This window comes from Osmerus mordax, chromosome 12 (genome assembly GCF_038355195.1).
Source record: "Osmerus mordax isolate fOsmMor3 chromosome 12, fOsmMor3.pri, whole genome shotgun sequence".
Lineage (NCBI taxonomy): Eukaryota > Metazoa > Chordata > Actinopteri > Osmeriformes > Osmeridae > Osmerus > Osmerus mordax.
In genome coordinates, this window is record NC_090061.1 from 8,724,244 (window position 1) to 8,747,161 (window position 22,918).

The 22,918-nt window shown below is 43.1% G+C and overlaps 1 protein-coding gene across 1 annotated transcript in view; it reads left to right on the top strand.

Annotated features, from left to right (window-relative positions):
* The first annotated feature begins 2,487 nt into the window (after positions 1–2,487).
* Positions 2,488–22,918, top strand: part of LOC136954547 (proline-rich proteoglycan 2-like) — a 68,598-nt gene continuing 48,167 nt past the window's right edge. Inside the window, exons 1-5 of the mRNA XM_067248171.1 lie at positions 2,488–2,499; positions 2,636–2,831; positions 18,278–18,393; positions 20,394–20,534; positions 21,298–21,419. Coding sequence (XP_067104272.1) covers positions 2,488–2,499; positions 2,636–2,831; positions 18,278–18,393; positions 20,394–20,534; positions 21,298–21,419 — 587 coding nt within the window. The remainder of the gene's footprint in view (positions 2,500–2,635; positions 2,832–18,277; positions 18,394–20,393; positions 20,535–21,297; positions 21,420–22,918) is intronic.

Genomic DNA, 22,918 nt, shown 5'->3' on the forward strand with positions numbered 1-22,918 from the left:
AAATTGCCATATTTTGCTCACATGCTCGTCAAAATCAAAACGTATGACATTTACACAGTTGAATAAAGAATCTAGTATTTTTTTTGTTATTCCAGTCATCCTATTGGTCTCTAAACAATGCGTTTCATGTGTTGTTCCACAAACCTTACTACCACTCCACCTGACAATTCTTCAAGTCTGTATTTTCTTGTGTGAGTCTGTTAGATTTTAGTTATATAGACACATTACATTGAAAACAAAAGTTTGACCACATCGCATTACAGCAAGGCTGAACACTCCTATATATTACTGAAACATGCATGACAGCAGTTTAAGAATTACATTGTACAGAGGATGCTTTTAGTTATGACCTTGGCAACACAAGGCTTATGCAATGACTTATGGCGTATTGCAATACATGTTCTCATCATGATTTTGAGTGATGTATTGAACATTTTAGTACACCGCAAATACATTATTTACACTCAAAATATTCTATGAAGTAAGAACGTAAAAGGGAGTGGCTGAAAACCAGTGACCACAGAATTAGGCTCAGCTAACTAGGCCGCTTATTTCTAGTGGGTTGGTGGGGATGTTCCTGACTACCTGGACAAAATTGCTAAGTAAGAATAGTGACACGTAAAAAAATATGTATACAAAAACATTTGGCAGTCCTTTATTTTGGACGGGAGCCGTGTTGGTTCTGCACACTTTTTACCTATTTGCAGTTGAACTAATTTAATTGTGAGATATGCAATGTATCTCTGATCTTTTGTAAAACTGAAGTGAGGATAACAGCATAGTTGAATTAGTCACAGGATGTACTGAAATGACTTGAGTAGAATGCTAGGTTTTATCTCACCCAATATAGTGGAAAATGTATTGAACTGAAACACCCCAATGTTCCATTTCGGATCCTAATTCCTCCTCCCACGGTGTTCATGTAATGATGCTGTCAGAGCCTGCAGAAATGTCATGGTTACAACTGAAAATGAATGGATACATTATCCTCATCTTTTCAGTCATATGTACACCCATCACTTGCAACCTCTTAATGTCAATAGGCCACTGCTAACACATACACATACACACACACACACACACACACACACACACACACGTGTGTGTGTTCCATTATGTATTTGACTTACTAAATCTCTCTTCCCACCGTCTGCTTTTTGTTTCTAGTACCTTAGCCGTCACTACCTCAGCATACACAGTCTAGTTCCTTACATGGAAGCACTTTACAAAAGGGGATACACTTATAGGGACTTTCATCTGAGCGGAAGTGTGCTGCATTAGTGTACAGTATGTCATACACAAAAAAAAAGAAGAGTATTTTGATGCGGTCTTCTGCAAACCCCACTGAGTTCGACCACGGCTGGGTTTCCGCCCTCCATGTCAGCCGAGGGAAATAAATACTCAAGCGTGTCAGAGTCCAGAGCCATCTGCTTGGACTGTCGTCCAGCCAGGCACACCACGAGGATCCCTCCCCAAGATAAGACAGACAGTTTGGGTGGCTGGACGTGAGACTGTTTGGTTTTGTGAGAGGGTCGTAACTACTTAAGGAGCTACATTGTCTCCTCACGCTCCACCCTCAGCTCTCAGGTCAATACAACTCTTTGCACAGGGAAGTCATATACAGTCATCAAAATGACATCCGTTACTGTTTCCACACAGCTGATTTGTGACTTATTATGAGTAGTTTTACCTTTCAAATGTCAAAGGTAATCCAAAATACAATAAAGCAGATAAATGAGATTTCTTATACTTATTCTCTGTATCATAAGCTTGTCACAGGTTCATAATAAATGGCACTCCAGTACGTGTTGTGATTACAACCATTCTAAGGCATAGAGGCAAAGCTGCAGCATTTCTTTCAACCCAAAGCTCATCTTAACTAAACCTCAGCAAAAAAACTATGACATCTCTATTAAATCACAATAGATATTTCTCTTTTCCCATTCAAAATGTCAAATCTTCTCTCTGAAAACATTTTGTTTGGGGGAAGACAGCGATTCCATTGTGTTCATAATTGTGGCCTAGAAAATGTCTATTTCTTTAGCATGAACAAATCTATTTCTCCATTTGATCTGTTATGCAAGCGCAGTTGGAATATATATACAGGAAGGCCAGAACGGAATACCCTGAAATGAGATTTTTCTCGTCACTAATACCCACAATTAATCTATACAGAAAGCACATACATATTCAGCTCTATATTCTTTTCACTGACAAAGCAATGGCAATATTCCATAACCACCAAGCTCAACCACACCCTTCCCTCCCCCCGCTAATCACAACCTCTACTGGATGATGGGCCCTCCTCCCAGTTTGCTGTTTAATGTCCGCCATTTTTACTCGTGTGCACTCTGCCTAGCAACAAGAATTAACAGCGGTTTTGGGATGCATACGTAGAGCTCTTTTTCGCGTTCGTATGACCATCCACTGAATCACTGCTCGTTTGGCCTGTATATAGTGCCCAGTTCTCTGTGACACCATACCGGGATGTACGGAAAGGTTCCATCAGTGCACCGGAGGGTGGTCTGCTTTGTCGCAACAGGGCTGTAGATGGGCTGCATCACCTCATCATTGTTACACTTCCTGTTTAAGCGTTGATGTGTGTCCACTCCCTACCGTTCTACTCAACCTACAGCCGGCGTGGTTACACCAGCGCCAGTGCGTGGCTGCGTCGGCGTGGTTACACCAGCGCCGGTGCGTGGTTACACCAGAGCCGGTGCGTGGCTGCATCGGCGTGGTTACACCAGCGCTGGTCTGTGGTTACACCAGCGCCGGTGCGTGGCTGCGTCGGCGTGGTTACACCAGCGCCGGTCCGTGTCTGCGTCAGCGTGGTAAGGGGGGAGTGAGGCCAACCAAGTGTGATTTTAATTGGATCCCTGTTTTTTTCCATCCTCCCCAGGTCAAGCCAGTAGTGTTGTTACCCCCCAACTCGCTTTCTTTTCATCCATCCCTTGCATACCCCCTCTTTTTTGCCACCTCCTCTCATTCCTCTCTCTCATCTGTCTCTCCTCTCAGCTAACTTCACCCTCCATGACTCCTTCACACTGGCCCCCTAATCTGTGCCTTCTCTTCAGTGTGGTTTCTTGGCAGGTAGGTGTCCTCCACTTTATTCTCCCCAATCATACAGCAGGCTCCGCTTATTTGTTCCCATCTACTGTATTTTTGGTCTTTGCCTCCTGCCCACAAAAAATGACAGTTCCACACAGTAAACTGGATGCAGCAGCTCTCTGCTCTGTCACCAGTTGTTTCATTCATTTTCACTCTCATTCCCTTTCCAAATAGAGCAAGTGAGTGTCTCAGGGGCTTGGCACACATGCAACTCTGATGCTAACAATGTGTAATGAGGGTGGTTGTGGAAAGGCAGGGACGTTGATTGTAAAGGTTAGGTTGTACAATACGTAATCCGCCTGTCAAAGAGATGAAACGCTAGAGTCAGTGGGAAATATTACTCAAGAAGTGTATCACTGAGTCACGTGACATTTCTTTAGAACATTCACAAGGTAATCTGTTACACTTTGCTTATCAATGCGCTTTCTAAAACCGCGGCAGCCAGTGGAAGGTCTCTTATGTAAGACAATGCAACAATTACAGTTAAACAGGAGCGGAATCATTTGGAGGATTTGGCGAATGGCGAAGCAGAAATTCGGAGAGCAGAAAGCAACCGTGTTCTGATCTTATGACATGGTCAGACTGATCCCTCCGATTTCTCTCTCATCTTCATCTGCAGTGCAGTGTTTTGGTGTCAGTGGTGGTGCCAGCCCCCTGTGTAGCTCAGCTGGTACCAAGCCTTATTAAAACAGCCCTCTATTCACACTCCCCAACTGGGGCTCCACTGTCAACTTAAGCCCAAGCCCCTCAAACACCCAGCTCTCTGATTCTGACTACTATTGTTGCAAGTCCAGGTTTCCCCCGAAAAAAGGGATATCGTAGAAGCAGCGTTGAGGCAGCATGGAGGGGAAGAAGACCACGCCCATCGCAGTATCTAATGCATTTTGCTCTTTTGATGCATTCCACTTTACCCCTGTGGATGGTTCCCCAAAACATATCCATCTTTTTTCATTCATTATCCATGCCTTACATAAGAGCTGTTTCTGACAGTTGCCAGTCTTTGGGAAGCCATGGAGACTTTAAAGGTCTTCTCTGAGCCAATCAGCACAGGAGGTTGCCTACGAGACTTACAATGGATATTTCATGGCAGGATGCAACAACAAGTCAACAGGAGACTCGCAGAGAGGAGGTCCATAGTTGTGGCTCCGTGTGTTGCAAAAGGGCAACGCAAAGTGAATCCTTTGTGTTTGTCATTCAAAATCCACTTCTCTACGTTTTTCTGTGGTGGGGTGTTGGAGCGATTGAAGATGGGGCAAAGTCTTGCAAGCCCAGTACCCGCAAGGGACTTTGCCATCCTTTCAGGGGGGTGACCCCAACTTTTTCCCCCTTTCTTCTGATCTTCCATTCAGATCTGAGTCATCAGAGATCAACTAGGATGGCTCCCTTACTGTCCTCCACTTCTTGGCAAGGGCAACTGGCAGCTTTCATGTACATGGAGAGCCAGATGGATATGCTCAAAACAGCACGCTATAGAGTAGATATATTAGCTTCTTCTCTCTTGCTGCCTCATCGCATTCGATCTGTTAGAAATGATACGTTACTTTTTAATATTGATACTTAATGATTTACATTCAACAGAATGCATTTTGAGCACTTGTAAAAGAATGCTATGCAGCCTTTGATCAAAATGCCCTTAGAGCTGAGTCTCTTACATATGACCAAGATAGAACCAGGAGACCCCTGAGTGCCTGTTGTCTTTGCTGTCTCTCAACACGTCACATTTCATTAGTAACATTGAATGCTTGTTGAGATATATCACTTGAATAGTTTTTCTATGAATTCATCTCCATCTTTTGAGGACGATTTTATGTTATAAAAAAGGGGTGATCACATTGATTGTGGTCCAGGGTATTTCAAAGCGGTATGTAATCGCGGGTGTTTAATTTTATCTGTAGTAGGATACGTCGCGAGGGGGCTGTGTAATCAAGCCTGTGAACTCCACATCTGAAGGAAGAAAGGCGTTTCTGATCACATCCCCACTGAAGTCCATCCATTTGCTGAGCGTGTCTGAGTTGGTGCTCTCAAGCTAATGCTACTTGGCACATGGCAGCTAAATGAATACATATACTTGACATGACGGCATATGCAGTTTTTCTGCTCGTGTCATACTGTATGTACAGGTGCAGGGGGTCCGCAAAGGTGTGCTTCGGGAAGCAGTAAGTGGGTCGAATGTATGGCGATCTCGCTGTTAACCTCTCCACATTACAAGAACACCTCAGGGTCCAGCGCTAGAGTGATGGATGTCGGGTGGAGGGATGGGGTGATGAAGACCCAACCAGAACCAAGGAAATCCCCCTGGGCCATTTCAATTACAGTTGGAGCCAGCTTTCTCCCCCACCATGATATGTTGCTTTAAGGCCGTGACATTAGTGCTTGGGACAAATGGGATTTGGTGTGGTGCTGACCCTACAGTGTAGGGCCAGGGCAGGGAAGTTTAGAGGTACAGACACTGAAGCAGGGCTAAGTGGTTTAAAACACAGCCTTTAAACTGTAGTCAGTTCTTCTATTTGTCCAAGCCAATGATGAGCCAGCATGATGTCCACACATAGTACACACTAGCAAGCTGCAGCAACTAGCAATGCGATCTTGTGTCATTTTGTTTCTTCAGAAGTTTGGGAGTTTTTGATGGCCTCTGCATATCAGTAGCCACATGGCAGGGAGCACCAGGGGCATGGGAGAGGGGAAGCACACACCAGTGTGCCTTTGAGGAACCCAGGTAGTGGATTTAAGAGTGGGAAGAGGAAGGTAGTGGACTGTCCCTTCATCTTTTTCACGATCAATAAGATAGCCTAACCTCCTATTGACCATGTGCTATGATATGGTAATGTGATCTACAGTGTGTTGACTCTCCTGAGCCCTGAAGATCAAAAACAAGCGCCAATGGTCCATACGGGTGTCACACATCAGCCTTATTGTCCCTAACTCTGAGCCTCTGGCTCAGAGTCATGTGGCCAGCTGATCGCCCAGCTTCGCGTATCATGACTGTTTCAGACTTTTTAAATCTGTGAAGTCAGTACAGATGTCCTGTACCAGTGACTCTTAAAAATGACCAAGACAGATAAGACTATCTCTTTCTGAGCTCCCAGGAGTAATCCCATGTTTTAGATGGATTGATTGGACCAAGGATCAAAACTCCATCCTCATCAAAGAACAGAGTATTTCATAGAGTTCCTTGAGCCCTTTATTAGAGTGGGATATAGCTGAGATAATTAGCAATCATCCCCGGCTCCACACCCATATCTTGTTCATTACCATAAACCTGCATGGCCACTGTTGTGGATGTCACACATGTTATTCTCCCAGTTATGTAAAACAGAATTATGCAATCACCCAGAGAGAGGCCCCACAAATATTATTTTTCCCTCCAAAAAACGATGTGTAAACAGTGCAATGTCATTTTTTCTTTTTTGCTTTGGCCTTTGGCTTGACAGATATCAGGTAACTGCAAAACTATGTCTTGATTACTTCAAAAGTCACATGAAGGATTGTGTTGTACAATCACAAGGTTTAATATCTGTACTCTGTAACCTTAAGGTGCACTTAATACCCCTAGGGAGTCAGGTGGCTGAGCGGTTAGGGAATTGGGCTAGTAATCAGAAGGTTGCCGGTTCGATTCCTGGCTGTGCAAAATGACGTTGTGTCCTTGGGCAAGGCACTTCACCCTACTTGCCTCGGGGGAATGTCCCTGTAATTACTGTAAGGCGCTCTGGATAAGAGTGTCTGCTAAATGACTAAATGTAATACAGGTCATACAGGTGTTGCATTTTTAGCACACATGCTTCACTTTATTACAACATAAATGCAAGCTTGTGCATTAATATTACTAATTTAATGTTGTGCTTGTATGTTGGATCAGGCTAATCTCCAAAAGACAATGTATGTCGACTCAATATGTTTTGATGTGTTCATTAGTAATGTCTCAGTGGAACCATGCATAATGCCAATAAGCCGAGCACTAAAAAACTGTATTCTTCAGGGCCCACCTTTCAGCTGATTACAATGGCACTGTTACTACTGTTCACTACTCCTGGCTGCATGTGTCTTTTGAAATACAGAACTTATGGTTAGTTTAAAAAATATTTCTACAAAAGAAAACAGAATTTTTTTTATAACAAATTAAAAGGAAAGCACAGTAAGTGGGGAACCAGCATGGGCTGTCGTTAATGCACATATAGTATGAACATGACGCCAGAGGCTAAGAGATGTCGTTGACGTAATTATGTAAACGCTTTTTATTATTCACTAGAAAGATGTATATGTTTGCCTACTGTAAAGTCACTGGATATAACATTGTGGCATGTGATTGCTTTGACTTCTTTAGCCTTTCCTTTGAACATCTGAAGTCACTGGATGTTTTGTTTACAAAGCCTATTTAGACAAGTAAGGGTTGGAAATAATTAGGCCTGCGTGCATGAGTGTGGACATATTCCCTTTCAATCAGTTAAAAACCAACTCTGTTAATTAATGTTCTGTGCCGTTACTCTCCCCAAATAATTTCCTTAATAGCTACCACATTCCTTAGATCTGCAGTCAGCAGTGCATATTTTACTCTTTGTTTTTCCCCTTCATACTGTTTTTGTTCTCTCTTATACCACAGAATACCCGTTGACCCATATTTTTGATCTCATATTTGAAGTACATAATATGATATTCTGAGTCAAGACAGACAATGGATACACTATTATTAGTTATATTTGAAGTACTGTATTACCCTCCTTCTAGAAGCTGGTTAAATGTGCTGTGTGTTCCTGTATTCCCCCAAATGAAAACATTAGCATCTCATTTGGGACTGGGTGAGGGCTGCGATTACCTCATGGAACTGGGTTATTTCATCACAGAGAAACCAGGGGAATTCAGCTGACGGTGCTGACTTTACTCACATTCCCCAGCTCAAGGTAGAGTTATGGCGAAGGCGTATCACACAAATCACACATGACAACATGAGATGGCACCTTTCCTGGTGTTTGTCTGGAAAGGTCCCCCTCACGAACATTAACATCCGATTTATCCTCAACACCATTTAACAACCCCCTCCCAGCCCCCTCCACACCAACCCCAAAACACACACATATACACACCTAAATTGAAACAGATCGAAAGAGTTAGCACTTAGCTCTTAGCTTTGCCACCACATCCTGGAAAATTACTTCCTTCCAGACGTCAATTAGTCCTGGGAGAAGCCCAAGAGGAATCCTACACAGAAAGAAAGGATGATCAAAATCAGAGAGTAAATAGCATGACGCTCATCCCTGAGTGCATAAATTAATATGCAATGCTCACATTTGTGTGCTGATTAAAAGGCTATAGCACGTGATGAGTTATCAAAACAAGAAATAAACTACTTGGATTAATATTCTGCCTTTAATTGGATAGATGAAAGACGCAATTAGTTGCACTTGAGTCAAGAATGTGTCCTTTTTCAAGTTGTCTCTTCCTTGTTTAATAGGAAAGGAAAATATAATGTGATAGTCATTCCTACTTTCTTATTTGCATTAGGTTAAATCGTAATTTTATTTACTTTTTGAGTTGGTCTCTGTCTTTGATCTTGGATTCTCCCCAGATCCCTAGTAAACATTGTACAGCATGTCCGCAAGGTACTGCTTTCCCATCTATGACCGCGTTGCTGTTGGTTCAGCACTTAACCTTTTAGCCCTTTAACCCTTACCCAGCCTTGTGAGTATAATTTAATGCAATTGTCTGGACTGCATACCAAGTGCAGATAGAGGACGATGATCAAAGCATCCCTCTTTAACAATGTAAAATACTCGTATTTATGCTGGACTCTAATGCCAGAAATTTGCTACAACAGTTTATGTCTCGGATGACAAAAGGCAGCCCCTTTATCTTACTACAGTTCTCGACAGTCACCTATTTATCCAGGATATTATTCCATACGTATAACTTACAGCCCAGTGAGGTGGATGAATTGGCAGTAGCTCTAACCCATCTAGGTGCACACAGCTGTGGAGAGGGACTAGCTAGTTGGCTGGATGGCTCTGTTGTTGCACAGCCCTTACTCATCAATCACAAATCAAAGCTTTGACAGTTCCCAACATTAAAGGACTTGTCCTGGTGTGTCCTGTGCCGAGAGGCTTCACTTTCCACTGAGCATATTAATATAGGTCACAAGGAGAGTCATCACTGATCGTGGAGAGTACAGGGATGCTCCAGAGCCACCAGCTCTGCTCCAGAGCCACCAGCTCTGCTCCAAACACCAGACGTACTCTACTGGTATTGATGCAGCTATCAAATACACTGTATTACTGATATACAAGGTACACTGTAGGCTTACTGATGCTATGTGATATGCATGCATGATAGACAGATTTAAAACTGTAGTTGTGGTGACCAGTCAAAAGCAAGCTATGCTAAAGAGATTCACCAAATATGCTCACTCTCATCATAAGGAACTGAAGGGAATGTGGAACAACCAACAGCCTTGCTATGCAGTAGAGGGTACTCTTTTTAGGTTTTAGGAGGCACTGCACAATTGAGTTACTGCTCTTGAGTTTTGAGTTAGAAATGAGTATGTTTTGTTGAACACATTTGTTTTTGACAGGATAGCATGTTTATTTCAGTATTTTCCAATACATGTATTGAAAAGTTTTATGCATGGAAGTGTATATCATATGATTGTGTTGGTATAATGAACCTGCTAGTTCTCAGTAGTGAGGAGCCTACAACGAAAAGACGTCCAATTTGTTTTGAAAATCTTTATCAAAGAAGACGGGGACTTAGACCAAGGCTATTATCGTTTTATACTGCTACATCGCAACCTCGCCACTGACAAACGCTGTTTTGCACGGGGTTACTATTTTTGTATTTTTTTCGAAACCACACAGTAGAGAGGTACTTCATTAAAGGTGGTGTAGGCAGGTTTGCGAAGCTAGATATTTTAGCTTCTATTCCAAACGAATCAAACCATAATATCCCACCCCTCCCTTCAAACCACTCCCACAAAACACATGAACGTGTAGCCTGACTACATACCTGCTGAGAGAGTCTAATTAGGCCAGGAGAGAGATATTTTCTCACAAATTACCCCATGTCGCATTCACATGTAAGAACACACAGGACACTATCGTAATGAACATAAACATGGCTAACGTTAGTAGGCCTACTCACTACTTTCGTCTTTTAACTGTGAAATCTGGAACTGGAGTTTGCCTTTTCCGCCATTATTGTGCCTCTAGCTTGGTTGTTTAGAATACCTCTGCCTATAGCCTAGTTGAAAACTACAGTAACACGCATTGAGTGCAGGGGCAGAGTGCGCGCAGATCGGTAGGTACACAGACAGGTAGCCCATCCAATCATCTCCAACCGTCTTAATGATTTGTCATGTTTACTACAGTCCTGCGTTGCCCACAGATGTCGGATTGACTTCATATTACCATCAAACCTTCAAGTTTATTTCGGGCAAAATATGACAAAAAGTGCTTCTCAACAACATAGCCTACACCATCTTTAAACTTTCTCAAGTGTGGCACATTATTTGCTTCAGTGAAAGCCTGCAAGAGCAACTTTAGAAATTGGCGGCTTCATTTCAGTAACATATCCCATCTTACACCTTTTGTAGTATTGAGGTCATGTTTCGTTAATCTTTTACGCAGACTCTGAATCCACCTTTCTGTCTATGGTTGAACACGTTTATGGGCTTCTAAGGCCATTGTGACCAGTCTTCTATTTATTTAATACAATTGTAGTGTGAACAGAAGAAAAAATAAACAGACTGACTAAACATACGATTCTTCTTTTGGGTTGTGAAAACCCTGTGTAAGGACACAAAAGGGGGACGTTTTCACCGCGGAAAGTAAATTCTTTTGAAGTGGAACGAATCATCTGAGGGATGGTTCTCGTTGTCCTAACAACGCAGCTGAATTGGAATGAGCCTCCCTTTTTGTTGAAGATATGTTTTCTTTCTTTCATTCAAAACTGATGATGATAGTAGTTTCACGCCCTGTCCACCCACATTGTCAGTCCAGAGTTTTTTTTTAAAGATAAGTCTTTACTTGGAGACGCCTAACACACGGCGGGTGACTCTTGGACTGTGACGTCAGCCTCGCCCTTCTTGTCTGAAAGTCTTTACGCTTTATAATACCCTGAGAGTGAAAGGAATCTCACATCAAATCCTCACCAATAACAGTTCTTTCGAAAACTGAAAAGATGCTTTCATGAATTGCCTACTTTTATTCATTTTCTTCATGATGATTCTGCATCAGTCATCAGTTATTTTCTGTAAGGGCGTTGAAAGGCCTAAACAAGAGCATCGTAATATTCCCCAACCGCATGCATTTGTCAAATTGATAATGTTTTTATTAACTAGACCCTCTTCATGTGTCTGGTCCTTATCAGGAAAATGATTATAAACTTAAATAGATGACTGATGGACGTATTGATCAATGACAAAAATATGTCTTTGGAAATAGCAAAAGTCTATTTAAAGGGATGTAACTGTCAGCTGTAGCTTATGTCAACGGTTCCCTCATACACCCTTAGGGGCTTGTAAAACGTAACTTTGCCCCCCTGACCTCAGACAGAAGAATTCCAATCTCTCACCCTTACTAAATCTTTTTCCCTTTACACTGGCTAGGCTATACCTTTGCTTCGCAAAGTTATAAACTGCCAGCCTTTTATGCAAGTCCTAGTAACCGAGGCATTTTATTGTCACCACGGGGGTACCGAGTTCAGGCAACAGTCATCCAAAAAGAGAGGTGAACTATTAGCGCCAAGGGCGGGAGGAAGGATAACTTTTACTGACTTGTTGAAACCTCCGCCTGTTCACCGTTCTGTGGCCGAGGGCACTGATAAAGACATTTAGTGACGCATTTGAAACATTAGGCAGGCGTTACTTGTTATAGGAAAGCCTTGAGTATAGCCTGATATTGCCAATAGCCCAAATACAATTGTAAGACATACAATTTCAATATCTGTGTCTTCTATTGAAAATGGTGTTTCTTCCACTACTAGCAATGACGTAGGCTATAGGGCTGTGCATGGTCTCGTGCATTTCCATCGGACATTCACAGCAGTGGGCAATACGCATTTGGTATAAAGTCCGTGCATCATTGACACAGTGAAAATGGTTATAAACACGTCTGTAATTGAACATTTTGTATTTCGTATTTTGAAACACAAATCACTGATGCATGCCGTAACATTGTTTACCTGATTACACTGAATAGAGGTCCAGTTGAGCCTATGCGCCTCCATCGGTGTACAGGTGTGTGTCAGAGTGGTGAACTTGTTTGCATAATGTTTTTGAGAAAACAGCCTGCATTTTGCTTATACTCTTCATCTTTTAGTTGTAGAAAAATCTGTGACATGATTTTGTTGTGTAGCCTTCAGGCCTTTTTTTCCTGCTATACGAAGGTAAACGTATTTGTATTCATGCACATGAAATGTTCCTTTCCTACAGGTTGTTGTTTTTATAGGTTGTGTACAACTTGTATTTTAGTCATTATAACGACTGAACGGTCGATCGAATGTCAGACCATTTAGACAACCGGGCGGGAAAAGGCCTACAATATAGGTGGGCTATGGGTCGGCTACGCTGCAATGCTATTGAATTATTTACATTAAACTTCTACTTGCACAAAATATTCAATTGGAGTAGGCGTAGGCTACTTAGTAGCTTACTTAGTAGCCGCTATTACCTCTATCAACAAATTGAATGGTGGTCCCATTCAGGCTCACGAGAACATCAGCGTGTTGCGCTTTCGTTCTGTTCATCTTATGTTATTTAATTACATATTTTCGTTAACCTGAAGGGATGTGATCTCATTGAAGGTAGATAGGCGGTTATTTGTGGTTAGACTGCTGATGCACGGTTTGAACACCGCTCTAGGTTACTATGCTCTCCGAGTGATGTCACGCAGGGGTGGGTCCCTGTATGAAGCCACTAGAGGTAGTCTACCCCCGCCCCCCCAGCTCTCTCTCTCTCTCTCTCTCTCTCTCTCTCTCTCTCTCTCTCTCTCTCTCTCTCTCTCTCTCTCTCTCTCTCTCTCTCTCTCTCTCTCTCTCTGTCTCTCCCTCTCTCTCTCTCTCTCTCTCTCTCTCTCTCTCTGTCTCCCTCTCTCTCCAACCCATTGAGGGAAAAGGGCTGGGACTATAGCGCCTGCTTTGATGTTGTTTTCGAGATGCAAAGTAAACTCAAGGTACATTCCGATTTTGACACTACTGAAGTTTTACTACGACTCTATACATGTTCTAAAATTGGACCTCGTTATAGGACAGGAAGTTTGCAATGCGTAGGCTTTGTGGCACTATCATTTGAAAGAATGAGGAATTTGCTGAATAGCCTACATTTAGGCTTGACAACATACTAGGTATAACAGCCTAGCCTATCTACACTAGCCCAGCCTAGTATAGATAGCCTAATGTCTAAGCTTCGAAAGAGACAGTGAAAGAGAAATTAAACGGGACAGGCTAAAACTTCGTTATGTTTATTGCAGACTTAATAGTAAAACTATTGATAAACTAAACGACAATTCCAAAAATCCGTAAGCGCACTGAAAAGGAAAAAAATGGACTAGCCTAATTGACCATTAACTCAATAACACATTTTCTCCACTAAAGAGCAGATTATAGACTCAAACAATTGGTCGCGTGATGTTTGTCTGGAAGTTCCAGCAATCCCTTGGCGTGCAAGTATTTTTGTCATCTTTGCACGCCATGCGGTATCTGGTTGTCATTGTCGCCACGGCAGACTGGGAGCCGGGAGTGGACGCCAGCACCGTGCCAGTTGGCTCCACTTTGTGAAAACAACAGGCAGACGCAACACGATTCTAATCTTAATCGTTGCAGACGTGAAGGTCACTCTCGTGGCGATTGCTGTTCATGTGTTCCACTAGGTACAGTGCAGAACCATAGGCTTCACTTATATATCTACTTAACTCATTTTGTCAATAGTTACACACCAAGCACGGGTGGAGCGGTGGGGCTCGATTCAAAGACAGAAATGGAAGATGCCGCTTTCAAAAATGCAGATAGCGCTGAAAAGATGTAACTTCAAATATAATTAACACTACATAGCCCTACATTTTTATCAATTTAAGGTCAAGTCGTTTTACTTGGATATTAAACTTTGACAACTAGCCTGTAGTTCTACGTTGGATATTTAGGCAGGAGATAAACGTGTCTTTCAGACTTCCCTGTCCCGTCGCAGGTAATGTAAGGTCATTCGGGACAAGTGACTGCAACAGACGTTATGCAATACAGGATGAGGCAGGGATTTATAAAGCTTGGCTTAGAGGCTATTTATTCATCATTGATCTGAAAAACTAGACAAAATAAACGTCAATTCGAGTTTAAAACCGTTAGAGCCACGCTGTGATGTAGGTACAATAATGTGATAATATATCCCCGTTAAATGTTGCAAATTTAGGCTACTTAATTACTTAAAGTATTGCGTCGTAGAAGCACTTGTTATGGATAAGTAGTGGGGTTATATCTGGTCTTATTTTTCTCATAAAACACAATAAGTAAAACATAGAAAACGCAATATACAAGTACAAACTTATTGTTAATTGTTATGGGTTATATTCTCCCAGCTAATACACTCCAGGACATTACCTCAATGTTATTTTAGTCTCCACAAAGGCATGGTTACTTACCAGTGGTATCAACTGACGAAAGTTATGTCCCAAGACTATTCAGGACGTACAAATGTGGGGACCTCTAAATGTCCTAATGACGTTATTTAGTAACGTTATAAAAGTTGTCTGAACGTAGGCCTCTACTCACGATTAGATCCCCAACTGGTACTTTAAGTAAGGATTACCTAAAATAACGTTTTCACAAAGTGTCATGATGTACAAGAAATCTACAAGACATTTTTAAGGTCTTACAGAGTTACTGAATGTCACAGTCTGTGGGAAATTATAGGTACATTGTTCCCCATTCACAGGTTATGAATGTACCTATAATGTACCTATAATGTCCCAAAAAGGCGACATTCAGTACCTCTGAAAGACCTTAGGAGAACATTATGAATGTACTGTCCCGAACAGGCTGTGACATTCAGTTCCTCTCTAAAACCTTGAGGGAACAATTGTCTCAGTTACGTTTTTTGTTAGCTGGGCTTATTACACAATAAAACAGACAACAATGTGAATCTTTGGGAATTTATTAATAGTTCTCGATAAAGTCAGGTTATTTTAGGCAGGTTGAATAATTTATGCAGCATATGGTCAAACAGAGACAAAGATTACAAATATCACTAATGTTGCTGGAGCACAGGACTGTGCATCTGGCCATCAGTGTAGTTAAAGTCTCTTGGAGACTGCAAATATCAAGGGCCCACTGATTATTTCTTGCACAGCAGGTTTGGAAATTATTTGAGTGTTGGGCTAATGATAACAAATGAGCTCTCAGAGCCACATGCCCGGGCCCCCTCACTATCATGGGGCCTATTAAAAGATAATAATGTTGTAATTAGCTTTGCTTTTTAAGGTGAACCTCTGCCCTATAAATATCAAAACTATATTTGTGCTTCGTTTGTGAACCGTTAAATTAACAATGTGGTACAACGTGTTTGAGGCCTTGTTGTTTCAGTGTGTTTTTTTATGGCACCTTCGTTGAAATATGCCACAAGATTGCACTGCAAGGGAAGTGTAGTTGGTTTCCTCTACACACAAGCAGTGTTATGTGTCTCTAAGTGTGCCAGTAGAACACTGCTTGTAACAACCTTGCTTTGTAAACTTTTTTGTAAAATCAAGCAAAACCTCAATGTTGTCCATGATCAACACACGGACAAACATCGTTATTTGTTGGGTTCTTTATTTGCTAGTGTCCTTTGTAAATTGCAAGGCTGGGACTCGTCTACACAGCAGTCTTAAAAATTTATATTGGAAATGTTTTTGATGTTGCACCCCTCTGCAGACACTTTCAGCTGTCTGCAGGTCTCCTAGCAACAGCAAACAAAGGCAGGGCCCATTTCAAGTTTCCCGCGGAGCGGCCGGTCCGGCGGTGCCTTTGATCTTGACTGGGAAAATAGCTGAGTGGGCACTACTCGCATTTGTCTTTCATTTACTCTGAACCCCCTCCCCAAAAGCTCTCTGGAACAGCCAAATCTTCATCTGTCCCCAGCATAGAGCCCCCTCCGCCCCCTCCACCCCTCCTTTTAATAATCTACCATGGCAAAGCTGCTCATTGAAACATTACAGTGTTTGGTTGAAGTTTGGCATTTTGTTTTGGTGCATAGTTACTGGAGTTAGCAGGGAAGACATTTAGTAGACTGCCATTTGTGGTTTTGCTGTTTGGAAAGAGTGAGTGTCCAAACAAAGTCATGGGGATGTTCTCCATTGTTAATGTCTTCTCTTCAAAGCAGAACTAATACAGAATTTAGAGGCCTGTGTCCTAGGATTGTGGCTTCAGTTCTTTTATGGTCACATGTGTGTGTTTTCGTTGTCACACAAGCGTGTATAGTTTTCTGTGTGTGCATGAATGGAGCTGAACCTACTGTATTCTCGCCTAGGAAACAGAGGTTGCCTGGAGCTCACTAGACAAACCGCCAAGCTGTTGTGGATTTTCAGGGTCATGGGGTGTCCACAGAGGCCTTCTATTTAGAATTCTACAACCCAAAAGTGGGACGCAATGGAATTTTTCTTTTTTTTTAAGTTGATGCTTGCCGAGTAATAATGCTTTCGAAGTAGGTCCTGGGGAGTGTAATATAAATAGCACACTCTTGCTGTATGTATAAAGATGGAGGAGGAGAGATAGGGTAATAACTCAGGGCTATAGAATGTTCTCACTCTGGTGCCCTGTTTTCATCAGAAAGCGCTCAAGAGATTAAACAAATGGATGTGTTCCTCATTGTTTTGCTGTAATTTAGTGTAATTGATGTTTCCGTCCACTGCAGAGGCCTGCTAAAGCAGGTTGTGTGTTGTAGGGGTACATGCATCCCAGTGGGGTGTATTGACGCAGGCTGCTCCCTAACACAGTATTGTTGCTGTTTTAACACTGTCTCATTGTTTGTGGTTGAACAAATAGTCTCCAATTTTTTGTGTGTGTCAGATCTCTCTTTAAACAGTGTATTCCAACTTATCTGACAGTGTACATGGTGTCACATCCCTGAGGGAGTTTAACACAATTGTTATGTGTATATATTGTAATTTTGGCAAAGATTTACATTTACATTTGCATTAATTTAAACTACAACATAAAATCCTGGACTGTCACCTATCTTATATTTCTGTATGTTTGTGCAGAAGCAAAGACACGTGTTAGGATCCGCTCAATCTGTGTTCTTCTGCCATAAATGATTGTCTTGGAATCGCTCCATGCATGTTTGTGCTATATAGGAATCTCGCCTTTTGACTATATGACATTTGTGAAGAGAGCACAAAAAACAATTGTACAGAAGGAGTGGGGGTGGGGTGGCATTTGTCAGTGCTCTCATTGGGGTTCAAAAGTAGGATTTAAAATGTCTGTCTTTGTCTAAATCCACACATTTTATTTTTGTAACTGAGAAATCTGTTCAGAGACCCCAACATTTTTCCAACTGTCAAGGGTGTCGTTTGTCAGAGAGAGAAAAAAAGAAGTGAAACTGTATTTCCACCCCCAGTCCTTCTGTAATATCCATGGCATGTTGTTTCCAAGTGGTAAGGTGAGAGTGTGTTGTGGTACGTACGTGTGGTACAATCACAACCCATTCACCAAATATGACCTTTTACTAACATAACACACCCATCCCAGGATTGCTCTGTCCTGTGACACACATACACATATACACCCACACTCAGACCAAATATGCACTCCAAAGAAATTCCTCTTTGACATTGTACCTAATATGACAGCCTCATCCTTACGCTATTTGAGGGTAACCTCTGAAAAGCTAAAGCTAACTGACTCTGTGGTATTGTCCTAAGCGATTGAGACATTAACCTTCAGTGCCGCCTCCATTCAGTGTTGTATCTCCTTCTCTACTCCCCCGTCCCCCTCCTCCCGCTCCACTACTCCTCCCTCAAGTCTTTCCTCACAACCCCTCCCTCTCCACTCCCTTTCTCTCTGCCTCAATCCCTCTTTCTCTCTCTCTCTCTCTCTCTCTCTCTCTCTCTCTCTCTCTCTCTCTCTCTCTCTCTCTCTCTCTCTCTCTCTCTCTCTCTCTCTCTCTCTCTCTCTCTCTCTGTCTCTCTCTCTGCCTCAATCCCTCTGTCTCTCTATATACCAGCCTGCCTGCGCTGCGAGACAGCCAAGCCATTAGTCACTCACAGCACTGATAATGAAGCCACGGAGGTGGTCCAGGCCAGCGTGCTGCAGGAGCAGGAGCAGGACCCGGGGAGGAAGGTAGATTAGGATAATTGCCTGGTGTCTGGGGCACAGAGAGAGAAAGAGAGAGAGAGTAAAGAAAGGAAAACAGTGAGGGATGGAGAGAAAGAGAGAGACAGAAATAGAGAGAATGAGAGAATAAAGATGTTTCACTGCTGCACAGGAGCATACTCAATAAAACCAAGTGCAGAAATCATGACTGACAGGGGCAAAGAAGAAAATGGTCACAAAATGCAACTTTTCCCCAGGTATTGAAAATAGAAAGAAGCTGCTGTGTGATCAAATGAGAAGCAGTGAACTGAGGAGAATTTTGCTTGCAACATTTGTTGTCGTTGTTCATCTTCCAAATCACTGGATGTGCTGTGTGTATGTTTGTTCATCTAAGTAGGGCCAGGGTCTCCTTCACATCAGTAAGCACTAAATATCCTCACTCACCGATGCTTTGAAGAATCCTTGGAGGTCAGGATTTTAAATTATGGTCTGCACCCACGCCACACTTCCTGTCTCCACTCACACAAATCCATTCGCCACACAATGCATTTCAAATCAAAGCAGAGTCACCATACCATGCCTTAGGAGACATTAAGCCATAGTATGTTACTTTCATGTATGATAGCATGGACCCTGTAAGCTTTGATGTGCTCACTTTTTAAAATGCTTTATTAATAATGACATACTGGCTCCTTCTGACGCTGCAGCTACTGCAACAACCCAAACCTGGCTCCCCTCTCTGTCCCTTTCTCTCTTTATCCTTTCTCTCCCCACACCTCTCTCTCTCCTCTATTCCCCCTCTCTCTATTTCTATCTCTCTCTCTCTCTTCCTTCCTTCCATATCCATGCCTACCTACTCTTGTTTTGAAGAGGGCCTGTGTGTATGTGTGTGATTACAGAGAATAATATGGACTCAGAAATGAAGGGAGAGGAGAGAACCTATCAGAGAGCTGCTGGTACAGGGGGCTGCTCTGCTATTGGCTGCCGCTGAAATCAGACACATCTTAATTTCTTCTCCCATCCATCCGTTCGAAGTGCCCTGCTTTCACATCCAAGTCCCAGGGGGAAGTGTCAGGATTAGAGTCCCTGTCTTTTGGCTGTGTGTGCATGTACGTGTGTATCTGTGTCTGCATGTATGTGTGTGTGTGTGTGTGCGTGTGTGTATGTGTGTGCAGTAAACATCTTACAGATACAGAGGGCTGGGCGCTAAGACACTGATAACACTAACCCTCCTCCAAGCTTGGCCTAGATACAAATGGCTTGTTGGAGCTGGTTGCTGGTTTCTAGGGACTGTGTCATTCCAGCTATTCCACCACATCTGCTCAATGTGAATGACTGAGGCTATGGCAGAATGCTCGTTTCCTGAACATGAGAGAGCACTCCAATTTGTCTCGCTGGTTTCTCACTTACAATTGTCAATGTGATTTCAACATAGTATTTTACTCAAATGCACCCAAAAACACATGTTCAATTACCCCTGAGCAATATCCTAATTGAGCATTCTCTGTCACCTCTGACAATGATATCTCAATACATCCCGTTATTTCTTGTTGGGATGTTTCATACTCTGTCACTAACCAATGTTTACAATGTCTTTATGCTATGTTCTTTGCAGTGACATCCCATAACAGCTCCAATTGGCATCCATAAGCTAAATAAAACAAATCACTGCATCACTACAGCTGAAGCTTTCTCCGCTCAAAGACTCTGAGCTACGAGAGAAATCGCCACCAGACTGTTGCCAATGTCGGCACATCGCCTTGTCTACTACAGAGCAGCCAGTTGACACTGGGCGTCTGAACAGTGGCGTGACTTGGACCAGAGGGGCCCAGCCCTGCAGACTGACTCCTGTCCTGTCTGCCCAGAACGGAGCTCCCTCCCCGGCTGCTCCAGGGGCACCTGGCTCCCCTCCCTGCCATCCCTGACTGGATCAATGACTGAGGCCATGACAGCCCAGAGACCCAGGGGCCCCGGGGTCAGCATCAAAAGCCCCCTGCCCACGTCCTGACACCTGGTGCTCTCTTTAGGACGAGGGGGTACATTTCCAGCCCCCATACCGCCCCCCTGCTGCCCCCACAACCTCCATGAACAGGCTGCGGACATGGGACCAGGCCCTCCGTGTGATCTCCCTGGACCCCCCTCCCTTGCAGCCCACATGGGGAGGGAAGGTGAGGGGTCAGGCCCATCAGACCACCACACACTTCCATGTCCATTTGATGAAGGGATCTGTTTTTGATTTAATAATACCAACTGAATCCTGATCCCCCAACATGGAAAGGATTGAGTGATTGCTTGGAATGTGTCTTATCTGCAAAGCATACTCTTCATATGTGTCCGCCTGGTTCCCCTGCATGGTTAGTCAAGCAGTCTCCATTCAGGGATAAGAGAAACCCACAGGCCATCCTCATTTACTCACTTCAGTGAATACTAAAAGATACACAGACATAGCATCGTTCATTAATTTTTTTTATTGGGTTTCACTAGATAGTAAACACGGTTTGCACTTCAAGCAATTTTAGAGAGATACAACATGCTTTAGTTTTTTAATAAAAGCTGTTACAACAGTGTTTCTTCCTCCTGCATCTGTCTCTCCTACTAGGTAACACATAGACATATTGCATATGTCCACAAGGACAATCTGTACATGAGCTCCATACATCCATATTAATGAACACAGATTTATCTGACTGCTATCTATCGAGCCCTGCCATTATTTCCCTTCAATGTGTTTGCAGATCCCAGTATGTCCCCTACTCTTGTGAACAGGGATGAAAAGAGAGAAGATATGGAGGGAGAGGAGGGGGAAAAAGGTCTGATGAGTTTGGCATGGAGAGGACGGAGGCTGAGACAGATGGCATGAAGTCTGCGGCACTCTGGCGGGGCTCGCGTGGTGCTAAAATCCTCCTCGCACATTCCAACAAATCCTACCAGGAGGCTGGAGAGTCTGCCACAGCCTGCCGAGGATCCACACGCCTGCCCACATCCCTGCCCATCCCTACCATCCCTAACCCTCCCCCCTACATCCTCACCCCTTATGAGGGCTCTGATCAAGGGCATGCCCCCCCTCCCCCTTCATACTGTTCGCACCAAGACCTTCATCCTAGATGATCAGTCTGAATACTGCATGCATTTGCCGTTGTTTACATTCGAGCAGGTTCATTGCCATGTAATAATGTTATGTGGAGGCCTGCCTGGATTGTCTCTGTGCAGTAGGGTTGGGACGGGGTTCGACTGGGTGGGACTGGGTGGAGGGGGTTGTGAAATTCATAGAGGTCCTCTCCTGCCACTCCAGTGTAAAATCCCATTGCGTAAACATTGGGCCAAATCATACAGGCAAAGACTGCACAATCCATTTATATCAGAGGAAGAAGACATAAGGAGCTTTTCAATTAGTCTCACTCGTGCCCGCATCAGCCTTGGGTCTTGATAAGAGACGCCGGGCAAGTTGAGCCCATCACAGTCCAGACATGCACGGCTCAGATTGACCCATATTCCCACTTGGTTAGTGAGGGCTTATGCTTCTCCGTATGTACAGTGTAACTGCACAGTAATTATGACACACTATACTGTAAAGTCCAATAGCTTCCCAACTCTCACTGCATGACATCTTTATGTGTCCCCTTACCCAAATTGTTTTGGATATCGTTTTACATTTCCGGGAGAGGGATTTGATGCAAAGTGTTGATGCGCGTGGACAAGTTATTCATATAAAAATGAATTGAATCTACAATACAGTTTGCTTAGTCCCTCATCCACCCCCCTTCTCTCTCTGTGTATACATCCAGTATACAATATATACATAAACAAATGGATGCCAATACAGTATATATTCCCCTTTATTTCCCTGCTCATTGCCTTCTGTTGGATCTAATGAAGGAGTTGTGAGAATAGGAGATCCTGAAAGAGGGTAGCAGGGGACTGGGATATCACATTACTGTTCATAACAATAAAAAGAATCGTCTGTTTAATCTTTGTATGTGTTTTTTGCTCTGATGTCTCTCTCTTCGTGAAGTGCTTCTAGATGTTTGAATAGAAGTGTTTCCCATTAAAAGAAGATACAATCGATTTTTGAGTGTAATTTGTTTATTTTCTCCAGTGCCTTGTGGGAAGGATGTGAGGGGGTAGTCTGATGAAAGGTACAGTGGTGTACCATCTGGGCTGCCTAGTGTGTCTCAAAGCCCCACATGCCGGGCCCATCTCAAACCCAAAGCACTGAAGACAGAGAAGAATCTTCACAGTTACAGCTGGAGTTAAAGCCCTGAAAACACAGGAAATGTAAATCAACTCCCCCGCCCAAACATGACATACAGTATGAAAATCTATAATTATACCACAGTCAATCTCTTACAAAACGGGTCATGGACACAGCATTTGAGAATGCCGGTCTTATTGGTAATTATAGAGAATAGAGATAAGGCAGTCTAAGGGTTGACCACAAAATCATAGCATACAGTACTGTATAAAACCAGACTCTTCAGACTTTCCAGCGCCAGACACGTTGGCTGTCCTTCCTTGGTGGCAGGGCAGCATGGCATCCCAGAGCCCGCTGGCA